Genomic DNA, 13,301 nt, shown 5'->3' with positions numbered 1-13,301 from the left:
AATTACCCTGAAAGGTAGGTGTTATCCTCATTATACATATAAGGAAACTGAGGCAAACAGAGGTTTAGTGACTTTTCCAGGGTTATACTGGTACATTAGTATAAGGTTATACTGACACTAGTGTATGAAGCTGGATTTGAACTCAGATCTTCCTTATTGTGGACTATCTAGTAGGCAAATTAATTTACTAGTGAATCCTATCAACTATCTAAGGAACAATTAAATACAGTATTATAAAAATTCTTTTTTAAAAATAGGAGAAAAAAGAATTCTACTAAATTCTTTTATGGTGTTCTTCATCCCTAAAACATGGAAAGAGAAATCCGAAGTAAAATGGAAGGAAACAAGCATTTATTAAACATTTGCTGTGTGGCAGACAATCAGCTATGCACTTGACAAAAATGATCTCATTTGATACTTACAACTACCCTGTTAGCTTAGTGCTATTATTATACCCTTTTACAGTTGAGGAAACTGAGGCAGACAAAAGTTAGAATTACCCATGGCCACACAGGAAGTATCAGAGCTAGTACTCCAGATGTATAGAAAGAAAACTGGCAAAATATTAGCAAAGAGGCTATAGTAACATATCCAAGAGAATACATCTTATAATTAGGTAGAATCTGTACCAGGAAAGCAAGGCAAACTCATTATCGGAGACAATAAACATAATAGATAATATTGATAGCAGTCAAAACCACATGATTATATTAACATGTGAGGTAAAGCTTCTGACAAAATACAACATCCACTTTTTTATTTTTAAAAATATTTTATTTTTTCCCTAATTACAGATTGCTGATTGAATATGGGGGACAATGAGGAGTCCTTCCGAGGTTGCGAGCTTGAGGGACTGGGAGCATGGTATTGCCCTTTACAGTAAAAGGGAAATAGGAAGTGGGAAGGGTTTAGGAAGAAATATATTGAGTTCTATTTTGGACATGTTGATTTTAATATGTCTACTGGATATCCAGTTTGAGACATCAGAAAGGCAGTTGGAAATAAATATGGGATTAGAGCTCAGCAGAAAATCTGGGGCAGAATAGGTAGATTTGAGAATCATCAGCATATTTAAATCAAGTTATGCAAATTAAATCCATGCTAATTAAATTAAATGCTAATTAAATTCATGGAAGTCGATGAGAACACTAAGTGAAGTGAAGAATGAGATTAGAAAAAAGGCCTTTTCTTGGCCTTTTCTAAGAGATCATTAATAACTTTGAAGAGAGTGGTTTCAGTGGAATACTGGAAGTCAGAAGCTGGATGGTAAAAGATTAAGAAGCATATGGTAGGAGAGAATGTAGATGCACCTAGTGTAGACAGCCTTTTTGAGAAGCATAGCTACAAGGGACAGAAGAAAAACTGGATGATAAGGGAAATGGAAGGATCAAGTAAAAGGGGCTTTTTTTCCAGGATAGGGGAGACATGGACAGGTTTGTAGGCAATAATGAATGAGTCAATAAAGAGGGGAAGACTGAAAATAAGTAAAAGAGTAGGGGTGTCAGAGGGGGCAATCTTTTGGAGGTTGACGGATTAACTTTGGTAAGGAGTAAATCCATTCCATTATGTGGAACAGGGTGAAGAGGGGAAAAATGGCAGAAAGCCCCTGAGATATAGAAAGTGAGGAAGATAGAAAAAAAGAAGTCCATGGTGAAGGGACTAAATTTTTTCTATAAAGTTTAAGATAAAGTTCTCAGCTATAATAGTATTGCCTCATAGCAGTGAGGGACCAGTAGAGGTTGTGTAACATAAAGTTGTAGTGGACCCAGTTAGAACAGCTGTGTGATTTTTCTCTATCAGTAGCAGGACAGGTTGTTGTTGTGTTCATCCATCATTTTCTAAGAAGACCATGGCATCAGAGTCATGACTTTTTTTGAGTGAAGGAGGGCTATGCAAATCTCCTGAGCCATCTGGATCGAGTGACCAGATATTCATCAGGATGGCTCGAGATGGCCCAGGATGCAATGGGAGACCCTGGTCTTTTTAGGCTAAGGCCTTTCCAGGTAGTTACTTAGAGAGAAGGACAGCAGCAGCACATGGGTAGGGATGAAGATGATAAATGCTGGAAGTGATCCAAAGCTGAGGTTTTGCTGGGCATATTCAGTGATATGATAAGGGCGATAGGGATTCAAAAGAAGACCACTATGTAGAGTTGAATTAGTTCATCAAGTGGTCAAGATAATCAAAAAGGAGAAAGTGGATAGGGCATGGCCTGGGAGAGAATTGAGAAATCAAGGATTGGAGGTCACAGTGTGGACAAAGTTTTGTAAGGGAAAGAAGAGGGAGCAGTGAAGGGCTGATAGATTGTGATCCACAAGGGGGATTTCAGAATTCTTAAATATAAAGGTGGTACATTTGTGGATGATGACAAAGCAAAAAAAAATCTTTGCATGTGGCTGAGGTGGGGTGTATGAAAAGCTCTTGGGAAGGGAATAGGCTGAGGGACCAGGAAGAGCATCAATATGTAATGTGAAAGTCTCCTAGAATAAGGGCAGGATTTGGAAAGGACAGAAAATGTGTGAGCCGGGAACTAAGATCATTGAGAAAGGAAGAAGAGTGATATGCGGGTCTGTAGACAACAGCTCTCAGGATTTTGATTGGGTTGTAGATATGAATAACATGAATCTCAAAGGAAAAGAGGTTACTGAATGATGGAAGACAACCTGGAAGTGGCAGTGGGTAGCAAGAAGTATTCCAGCTCCCCCATCCAGACACTGTCAAGAAGAATACAGATGACTCCATTACTGCAAAGAATGGCCAGGTAGACAGTGTTATAGGGGAGGATCATATTTTAGTTATAGCTAGTAGATGAAAGGAGTGGAAGAGGAACAGATTTAAGATGAATGGAAGTTTGTTGTCTATGTAACAGATATTCAAAGGACACCGTGGAAGGGATCTGTGGAATTTGATTAGAGGTTTGGGTAGGAGGGATGAGAGGAATGGGAATGAAGAACTGGGTGGTGGGAAATGGGGAATGGAGTTTGAATGACTCTTAAGGCCACTGGGGTGTGAAAGGTATGACCAAGTATGAAAATGTTCATGCCTGAGTGAGGGATGAACCTCTCCACAGAGGTTGAAAATGGGCAAATGAGATGGGATGGTGGGGCATAGATGGACAGCTGGGAAGCACTATTTCACAATATCTCTTTTTTCCAAAGGTTGGAGATTAGGCAGGAAAGGGGTTTAGCTGGAGATGGAAATTAAATCTGAGAAGACTGTCAATGTGATGAGAAGGAAGTGGTAGACTCCCTGTCTAGGCAGTCTATGAAAGAGTAGGAAGGCGCTAGGTTATAAAGGACTTAAAAAGCCAACCACAGGATTTTATATCTGATTCTCAAGATAACAGGCAGTTCTGAGAGTTTATTTAATATGGTAATATGATTAGATACATGCTTTAAGAAGAACAATTTGTTAGCTGAATCCAAGCTGTATCGGAGCAGAGGGAACAATCAGCAGACTATTGAAATATTCTAGCTGTGAAGTGAGAAGACCCTGAACGAAGGCAGCTGTAGTGTCATAGGAGAGAAAGACATGAGAAATGTGATCAAGGTAGAAATGGTAGGACTTGACAATTGATTGGATATATAGAATAAAAGAGAATGAGTCAAAATGACACCTAGGTTGAGAGCTTGTATGATGGAGAGGATGGTAATACTGACAGCAATAAGGAAATAAGGAAGAGGGGAAGGATGGAGAGTGGGAAAAGGATAATGAGTTCAGTCTTAGACATGTTAAGTTTAAGGTATCTGCAAAGTGTTCAGCTTGATTTATCCAATAGACAGTTGGAGATGTGAAGTTGGGAGAAAGATCAGGACTGCACAGAGCTAAGAGTCATCTGAGTAGAGATGGTCATTGAAACCACAGGGGCTGATATATTCATCAAGTAAAATGATATAGAAGAAGAGAATGAAGCCTAGGAAAGAGCATTGGGGGACCCATGAATGAAGATCTAGTTAAGGAAACTGAGGAGTGATCAGATAGCTGGGAAGAAAACCTGGAGGGAGGAGTCACCAACCCTAGAGAGAAGTTATTGTTAAGGAGAAGAGGCTGATAACAATATCAAAGGCTGCAGAGAGGGCAAGAAGGATGGGGATTGAGAAATGGTCGTTAAATGTGGCAATTAAGAGATCATTAGTCATTTTTGAGAGAGCGGTTTTATTTGGTGAAAGCCAGTCTGCCAAGAGAGTGAGAGGAGAGAAAATGGAGAAATCTACCTATTGTAGATGGCCTTGTCAAGGAGTTTGGCGATAAAATGGAAGAGAGGCATGGAAGGATAGCTATCAGTAATGGATGGATGAAGGAAGGGGGTTTTGAGAATGGGGGACACATGGATATAGTTGTACAGCCTGTAGACAAGGGGAAATTGAAGATAAATGAGAGGGGAGATGATAGTGGGGAAATCTAAAAAAAAAAAAAAAAGGATAGAATGTGATCACTTGTTCAGGTAGAAGGCTTCTTTTAGGAAGAAGAAAAGTCACCTTTTCTTGTGTTTTTGTGTATTTCCTTCGTGCTTGAAAAGGAACAAAATGACACAATGATGTCCGGGTCAATATACAGTGTGTATAGCTGTGGTTATTTGTACTGATATGAGCTCAGAAGGTTCTACCATAGGTCAGGCACAAATAATCCATATGATCATTTGGGAGGGAGATGCCTCTAAATTAGTGCATCTCATGTTTCCTTGCAGCTACCACAATTCTGCTTTGTACCTCTGCTTTGCAAAGCAGAATTGTGGTAGCTCAAAAGAAAACACAACCATTTCATGTAAAACAGGAATGAAGGAAGAGAAAGTAGCACAAGGCATCTGAGTGATGCAGGATGAGAAACTATCTGTGAATGGCTCCAGTATTTTGAGTGAAAGGTAACATGTGAGTTCTCTCCTTATACAGTAGGGGAGGGGTTTGGGAGACTTGAAGTGGGATTGTAAAGGTATGGAAAAGCTACCATGGTGAGTCAGATAGTGAATTGACTAGGGAAGTGTAAAAGGAGTACTTTGGTTTTTTAAGGGACCTAGTTAAGATTAAATAGCATAAACTTTTAGTGGACCTAGGCAGTATGTTTTTGTGATTTTCTGCAGTTTTATTCAGGTGCATGTGGGTAGATGTGAAGGCAAGGGATGATGGGAGGAATCCAAGACTAGAATTTGGAGGGACAAAACCTTTGGTAGGAAAAAAGGGTAAGGGACTCAAGAGAAGAGGGCAAGGCAGAGTTGAACTGGTCAAGGGGTCATTTAACTCTCCTAGGGTCTAAGAGAATAAAGTATTGTAGGTCATGATGAGGGAAAAGAACAGATTTGGGGCTACCAGGCAGAGGGAGAAGTGGAATGACAGATCATAATCAGATAAAGGCACTTCGGAGTTCATGAAACCAGAAATGAAATACTTCTAGTTTTGTACAAACAAAACCTACACAACCAAAATTAGAAGGAAATCAGAAAGCTGGGAAATAATTGTCGCTGTCAAAGGTCTCATTTCTAAAATACTGAGAGAAGTGAATCATGTTAAGTCAGGTCAAGTAAGAATACAAGCCATGCCCCAATTGATAAATGACAGACTCGTAACAATGTGATTGCCACTTGCAGGAAAATGCCATACCACCATCCTCAGTGCATATGCTCCCACCAGGATGAAATTTGATGAGGTCAAAAAAAAATTTTATGAAGACTTGGAGACACTCATCATCTATGTGTCAAAAGAGGACAAGCTTGTAATTCTGGGTGGCTTTAATGCCAGAATAGGCTATCCGACATGGCAGGGAATCCTTCGGAGGAATGGTGTCAGAAATAGCAACAGCAATGGTCACTTACTACTGAAGACTTGTGCATCTCATAACTTTCTCATCACCAGCTCCGACTTCCATTTACCTAAACACAATAACACTTAGTGGAACCAAGTTTTCATTGTAAGGAGAAGGGACAGGAAGAGTGACAAAGTGATACAGGTGATGGGTGACATTCAACAAAACCACTGGTCCCCAGAAAAGACTACCAGAATACTGAATGTCAACAGATTAGAGTGCTTTACTGTGGGGTAAACAGTTTGTTGTCAACCTGGAGGGAAAGCTGAGCCAACACGTGGTTGGCAACAGTGGAGCAGAAAAGGAATGGGCAGTTTTCAGAGATTTGGTGTAAAGCACCACATTGAATGATATGGGTCAGAACACTCACAGACCTTAGGACTGATGTGATGAAAATTAGGGGGAAATTTGCAAGCTGCTAGATGAAAAATGAGAAATTCACAGGGTTTACCAGCAGGTTATTTGCCTGTCTCTAAGAAGGCAGCATTTAACTTCATCAAAAGTAGAGTGCAAGTGAAACTTAGAGAGATGCGGGATTCTTGGCTCATTAAGAAGGCAGATGAAATTCAGTTTTACACAGTTTTACAGTTGAACAGTTTTTTGACCATAGTCCCAAATTGCTTTCCAGAATGGTGGCCCAGTTCACAGCTCCCCTGAGTGTATTAAAGTAACAGTTTTTACCACAGCCCTTCCATCAGCATGCATTTTCTTTTTTTGTCAATTTAGCCAATCTAATGATAAACCATAATTTTAAAGAGAAGAAATCTGAGACCCCGAGAAGTTAAATATCTAGCTCAAATTCAAGCAAGTAGGAGGTTAAAATGTTTATACATTATAAAAAAGTTGTAGTGTTTGGCTTATTTAGTAATACATATAATTGTGGCAATGATTTATACACTGAACAATTCTTACAATTGTTTAAGAAAATAACTAATGACTTTTTTCCCTATTCCCTCCCCAAAAATCTGTATACTAATTTAGTAGTATACATTTTGCATACCACCAATAAAACTTTGCTCATTTTTCCAGTTTCCCAATGGGAAGACAATAGGGACCCTGATTATGGGATAGCTGTGTTGATGAGTAATTAAAAGGTACTAGATAAACTTTGGACTATGTGTAGATATTCTGTAACTGATCCCAGTCTACTTACCACATGATGAAAAGGAGCTACTGGATTGGCTGTGGCTATATAGCCAGAAGTGGTGGTGCCTTCAAAAGGTATTAATCATTTTAATCTCTTGCATTGATTTCTTCCTATGTTGTAGCACTCAAATGAGAAGGGAAGTCTAGTGATGTTAGTGGATATGTGGCCCATGAATGCAGGCCTCAAGGCTTTTTTGCCTTGGCATTTTTTTTCCATTTTAAGAAAGATTGGAAAAAAAGGAATGTGATAAATGTTGGAGGGAATGTGGGAAAACTGGAACACTAATGCTAATGGGACATTAAATGGGAAACTGATGATGGAGTTGGGAATTGATCCAACTATTCTAGAGAGCAGTTTGGAACTATGACCAAAGGGCTATCAAATTGCATACCCTATGATTCCACAATACCACAAATAGGTCTGTATTCCAAAGAGATTTTTTAAAAAGGAGAAAGAATCTATTTGTACAAATATATATATATATTCATATATATATATATGTATGTACAAATGTGTGTATGTATATAAGTTTCTTTTGTGGTAGCAAAGAATTGGAGATTGAGGGGATGTCCATCAGTTTGGGAATGGCTCAACAAGCTGTGGTATATGATTATAATGGAATATTATTATGCTATAAGAAATGATGAACAGGATGATTTAAGAAAAACCTGGACAGACTTATTGTACAGCAATATTGTACAATGAACAACTGTAAATGACTTAGCTTCTCCCTACAATGATCCAAGACAATCCCCAGAGATTCATGATGAAAAGTGCTATCCACCTCAAGAGAAAGAACTGATGGTGTCTGAATACAGACAGGAGTATACTATTTTCATTTTCTTTCATTCAAATTTTCTTCCACAAAATGACTCAGATGGAAATGTTTTACATGATTGCACATGTATAACCTATATCAGATTGCTTACCATCTCAAGGAGGGGCAGGAGAGGGAAGGAAGGAAGAAATTTGGAACTTTAAGAAAAATGAATGTTAAAAATTGTTTTTTACATGTAATTAGGGGAAAAATAAAATACAGTTTTGTTTTGTTTTAGAGAGACTGGAGACTATGACATTGTGAGTTTCAAAATGTACAAGAATTAAGTCCATGCCAAGTTTTGCAGCTAGCCCCTGGGAAATGAGTCATGACCTTTAGAACCCAGCCCAGAAGCAGTTGGGACAAGGGCTCATCTGACAACAATGCCACATCTGTATGTGAACTGGGTGGGACCAGTGCTTTGAAGAAGCTATATTGTCTGAGTCCACTCGCCCCAGAGACTGAAATAGAATAGGGGAGAGGATATCCCCATGGTGCTGGTGCTACATATTTGTTTGTAGTTTTGTTCTTACCATGTCTTTCAGAACTTGGTCAGACATTGAAGATGCCAAGGTCACCCATAAATCCCAGGTTGTCAGAAGTCATGTTGATTTTTGTCCTGCCACTGGACTTGCAAGATGGGAGAGAATGAGGGGCGCACCTCTGCCTCACTTAAATCCAGTTCATGTGCAAGTCAATCACATTCAAGTCATCACCCTATGTCACCAATCCTCTTCAAAAACAAAGGATGAACAAGTTACAATTGAACTCCTACCTTCTATAGAAGGCCTCTCCCAGTTCCTCTTAATTTGAATCCTTTCCCTCTTTACTTCTTCTTTATCTTACATATAGCTTGCCTTGCTCACATCTTGTCTCTCTCCAGCCATTAGATTATAAGCTACTTGAGGGTAGGGACTGTCTTTTGTCTCTTTTTGCACCCCCAGCATCTATCACAGTGCCTGGCACCTTTATATGCTTAATAAATGTTGATTGATTGAAGTAAAAGTCACTCTGTAAAAACTAATTAATGTTAATTAGTTAAACAAATTTGGGGTGCTGATACTGAAACATATGGGGAGAATCACACCAGAATGGGGTGATGGGGGAAGATTGAGTTGATATTACAGACAGGCCAACCCCTCAGTGATACTTCCTTTCCCCTGGGGAAATGTAGCTGACCTTGCTCTTGGAAATAGAGGCTGGAATACCAGAAATACTTTGGTTTGCATATAATGAGAGTTTGATAATTCTGAATATATATGCTACAGATATAATCTTGTGCTTTCTCATTAGCAACCTAGAAGCACTTCCAAAGGTCATTGTGATGATTGGGGGAGAGAGGTTAGATAGGACGCATGTAAAGTTTGCAAGTCAAATGGAATTGGGAAAGGGGGAGAGGAGGGTTATCTCTGAATTTGGAAAATTATCCTTAAATTCATGTACCAACTTAAGATATAATTGAAAGCCCAAAGGAGGTACAATCAAATTCTGGAACCATTTAGGATGGGAAAAGATTCATTTAAAAAAAGAATGCAAGAGTATGACATAATATTCTTGGTTGGATACTTCTTATTCCATATAAACATACCAAATTATCATCTCACCCTTTGTAGTTCTTTCTAGATTTAAAACTCTACCTTTAACTTTTCTAATCCTTTGCCAGTGTATTTTGGTTCCTTATTATCCATTTACCTTCAGTAAGCATGATGTTATTTCCCTATATATAGGTCTACCCTACATCACCCAAATGACTTTACTTTCCAGGTTCTCCTTACCGGGATAAAATTACTATTGCTATCCTTCAACTACAAGAGGAAGGAAAACTGCACATGATGAAAGAAAAATGGTGGCGGGGAAATGGCTGCCCTGAGGAGGACAGCAAAGAAGCCAGTGCTTTGGGAGTAGAAAACATTGGTGGCATCTTTATTGTGCTGGTTGCTGGACTTGTCCTTTCTGTATTTGTAGCCATTGGAGAGTTTATATATAAATCAAGGAAAAACAGTGATGTTGAACAAGTAAGTCATTTATTGCTTGGGGTGGGGTAGTTGACAGTTGAGTGTGCATTCTTTTTTTTCTAAAGAAATGCACTATTTTTCATTGAAAAAAATACAAAATGTCCACGAAAGTCCTTGGGAGGGAAAATCAATGTAGAACTCTTCTTTTGTTTAACTGTACAGACAGAGCTAGAACTTCAACTGTATTTATTCATTAAAAATAATTATTAATTAAATTTATTAATTAAAAAGAAAAAGAAAAACCCTGTTCTCTAAATTTGATTAGCAGTTGCGTAAGTGTAAAGAAATTCCAAGTACATTAATTTATCAAATAATTGTTTGGTCTTAATACATAGACCTAAAAAGAAATAAATTTTTAAAACTGGAAAAAGATAAAAGAAGTTGAAGGAAGATTGAGCAGGAATAGTGATTTGTCTGTAATAAAGCTTATGCTAAGTAAAGGCATTATTTTATTATCTGGTATTGATATTTTTTAAGAATGTAATTCATAAAGAGAAAATAGTAAATTTTAATAAAAATATGAAAGACGATTTAAATGGTCATTTAATATTGAAAAATATTTTATTAAAAAATTTTAAGATCTTATCATGCTTTTGATAACCTACTAGTTTTTTCATCCTGAATCAAATACATAATGAGCAAAGTCTTAAAATTGTTGCAATCTTACCTTAAAGTACTTAATTCAAAAGCAGAACAGAACATCACCTTTTAAAAACTTAAGCTAATATTTTACAGGTTACTACTAACCCAATTGACTAAAAGGCTATATTTTTATAATAGAAATAGTTAAAAAGCTGGGCTAATTTTAAGTGCAAGTCTTTCTTGAACATTGAATATTATGGATTTACTATAATCTGATATCTCTTCAAGATGTAATTTTTATCAGAAATAACAGAGCAACAGTAATATTACTTAAATGAGAATATTATTATAGGAATTTTTAATGAAAAGGAAGTATATGCTACATTGTTGTCACCTTTCATTTTTTCTTGAGGTGCTTTAATTTATTCAACTTATTTCAAAAAATAAAATTCTGCATATATTTATAATTTTGGTCCGTCTTCCTATAATTTTCAGCTTTCTTTGGCTTGTGTTTTTATTTAATTTTTATTTTAGCTTACTTATTTTTATTATATTTCCCTGTTTCTTTTGCTCTCAAGGCTTTTGGTTTCTTTTATGGACAACAGTGTAAACAAACTCAACCATCCAACTCCACCTCCGGAACCACTTTCACTATGGAACTGGACTGTGGCAAACTGATTCAAGAGGAACAAGGGATTGCACCACAGTCCTCAGTCCGTACTGTGTAGTCAGTAAAACAAAAGGTGTGTCAAATGAAAATTGGTTGCAAGGCTTATAAACTACAAAGAGTATTTAATTCTTCCAAGTAACAGTAACTGTAATTTCCATATCCCACAAAAAAGATTGAACTGCAGAGGATTTGGAACATTGTTTGGAACATCTTAAAATGGCAGAAACTCACCTTTAATAGGCTTTGAATGTGGTGCACTAGATGTCTGCATTTTATGTCTCTACATGTGCATTATTATGTTCTTAACATTCCATTAGGACAAATTTTGGGGGGGGGAGGATTTATGTTGTGTCTGTTTTTCTGCATGAAAATAAACTTATTTCTTGTAGAACTACCAATCAAAAGGGAGGTACAGATTATAGAGGTGGAGAAGCATTAAATAGTATATCTAATTTATGGTGCTCTTTGGAACATCAAATAAATGTCCTCCCTGCCAGTTCTTGTAGAAGCCTAAAATTCAAGACACAGATATCAAAGATGGATAAAGGTATAGGTATATACTGTAAGAAAATCTTTGTCTAGTGTGTATATCAAGGCTTGGTCTTGCTGTGGTCAGAGAGTATCAGAGCAGGCTCTGGCATGTGTGTCTAGTGTTGTCCCTGCAATGGAATAGAGAGGTTTTGTTTATTTACAAAAGGAGAAGTGCTTTGACAACACACACACACTCACACACAGATATAAGTAAATTGGTATAGAGATAGAGATATTGGTATAGGGGTATAGGCACGGATATAGGATTATAGAGGGAGCTAGATGGCTCAGTGGATAAAAGTGCGGAGCCTGGAGTCAAGAAGATCTGAATTCAAAGCCAACCTCAGATATAAGATGTGTGACCCTGGGCAAGTCAGAACCTCTGTTTGCCTTAATCCACTGGAGAAGGAACTGGCAAAACATTCCAGTATCTTTGCCAAGAAAACCCCAAATGGGGTCACAAGATTCAGAAATGACTGAACAAAAACAAATCCAGAACAAATGTTAAATTTTCACCAGCTTTCTTCTCTTTCTCTCTCATTAATCCAATTTTGTGGTAGTTTTTTGACTCCGAGATTCCTATTGCATCTACTTCAGTAACCAGTTTTTCCTTCTTGAATCAAAAGCAGATGTAAAAAGAGTAATGCTCATGTTTTCTCTGTCTTTAGAATGATAAAATTATCACTTCAACAAGTCATGGCTTTATGGCTTTCCTGATTTGGGGGGATGAGGAGAGAGACAGACAGACAGACAGAGAGGAAATTGAGAGGGAGAGAGAGAGAGAGAGAGAGAGAGAGAGAGAGAGAGAGAGAGAGAGAGAGAGAGAGAGAGAGAGAGAGGGAGAGAGAGGAGAGAGAGATTCAGCATCTTTTGTATGATTGAAATCTTTCAACTATGACTGGAAGATAATGTATTTCTTTTCAAAGCTTAAGTTTCTTAATTTGTTTCTTAATTTCATCTAATTTGTCCTCTATCCAGATGTGCACTGTACCACTAGGACAATGTAGACTATAAAATACAAAACATCTAACATGAAATTGCAGATCCAGAACAACAACAAAAAAAGCCGATCCTTTAAATAGAATCTTCTTTTAGCCTATTTATTGAATCTTTGCTTTATGGGAGAAAACAAGTATGGAAGAAGAATTCTAACTTTCCCAGCTTTTGGAATGGAGCGCTCTTAATAGCCAGTATCAATATTAGACTTTAGTTACTGGTCAAATCTACTGGTAATGTGTCCATGTTGTAATTCTTAAAATAGGAAATAAGCAAGGTTAAATGCACTTGAATTCTCATCTAGCTAACAAACAACACAACACTGTCCTCCTTTTTGGAGGGAATTCTGGGAAGATGGTGGAATAAGGCAGGAAATTACCTGGCTCTCCTAAATTCCCTCACAAATGATGTAAAATAACACCTCAAAATGAACTCTGAGCAGCAGAAAACATTAAAAATAGGGGTAAAGCATTTGTTTGCCAGAGATAATTTGAGAGAACATTAGGAAAGACCTGACTTCTTGGAGTGGTAGTTTGCCCTGACAGAAGTGCATATGCCTCCAGATACCACTGAATCAACCAATAACAAGCTCTGGGGGAAGGGTGGCAACCTCAGCTCCAGGAATTTTACCCTCATGGATAGTGTGGGGGTTGGACAGCTGATTGCAGGGCCCTCTGCTGGCTCTGGATGGTGGGCTCAGGTGTGCTGACCAGACCTGTCCCAGGTTATGGCTGTGGGTGAGAAGTG

At 37.8% G+C, this 13,301-nt stretch overlaps 1 protein-coding gene across 1 annotated transcript in view; it reads left to right on the top strand.

Moving 5' to 3' along the window:
* GRIK1 (glutamate ionotropic receptor kainate type subunit 1) overlaps window positions 1–12,203 on the top strand; it is a 141,598-nt gene extending 129,395 nt beyond the window's left edge. The window contains exons 15-16 of the mRNA XM_072614811.1: window positions 9,525–9,775; window positions 10,936–12,203. Coding sequence (XP_072470912.1) covers window positions 9,525–9,775; window positions 10,936–11,085 — 401 coding nt within the window. The 3' untranslated portion in view covers window positions 11,086–12,203. The remainder of the gene's footprint in view (window positions 1–9,524; window positions 9,776–10,935) is intronic.
* The last annotated feature ends 1,098 nt before the right edge of the window (window positions 12,204–13,301 follow it).

Source organism: Notamacropus eugenii, chromosome 5, assembly GCF_028372415.1.
Source record: "Notamacropus eugenii isolate mMacEug1 chromosome 5, mMacEug1.pri_v2, whole genome shotgun sequence".
NCBI classification, from domain to species: Eukaryota; Metazoa; Chordata; class Mammalia; order Diprotodontia; family Macropodidae; genus Notamacropus; species Notamacropus eugenii.
This window is presented reverse-complemented; position numbering and strand designations above follow the sequence as displayed.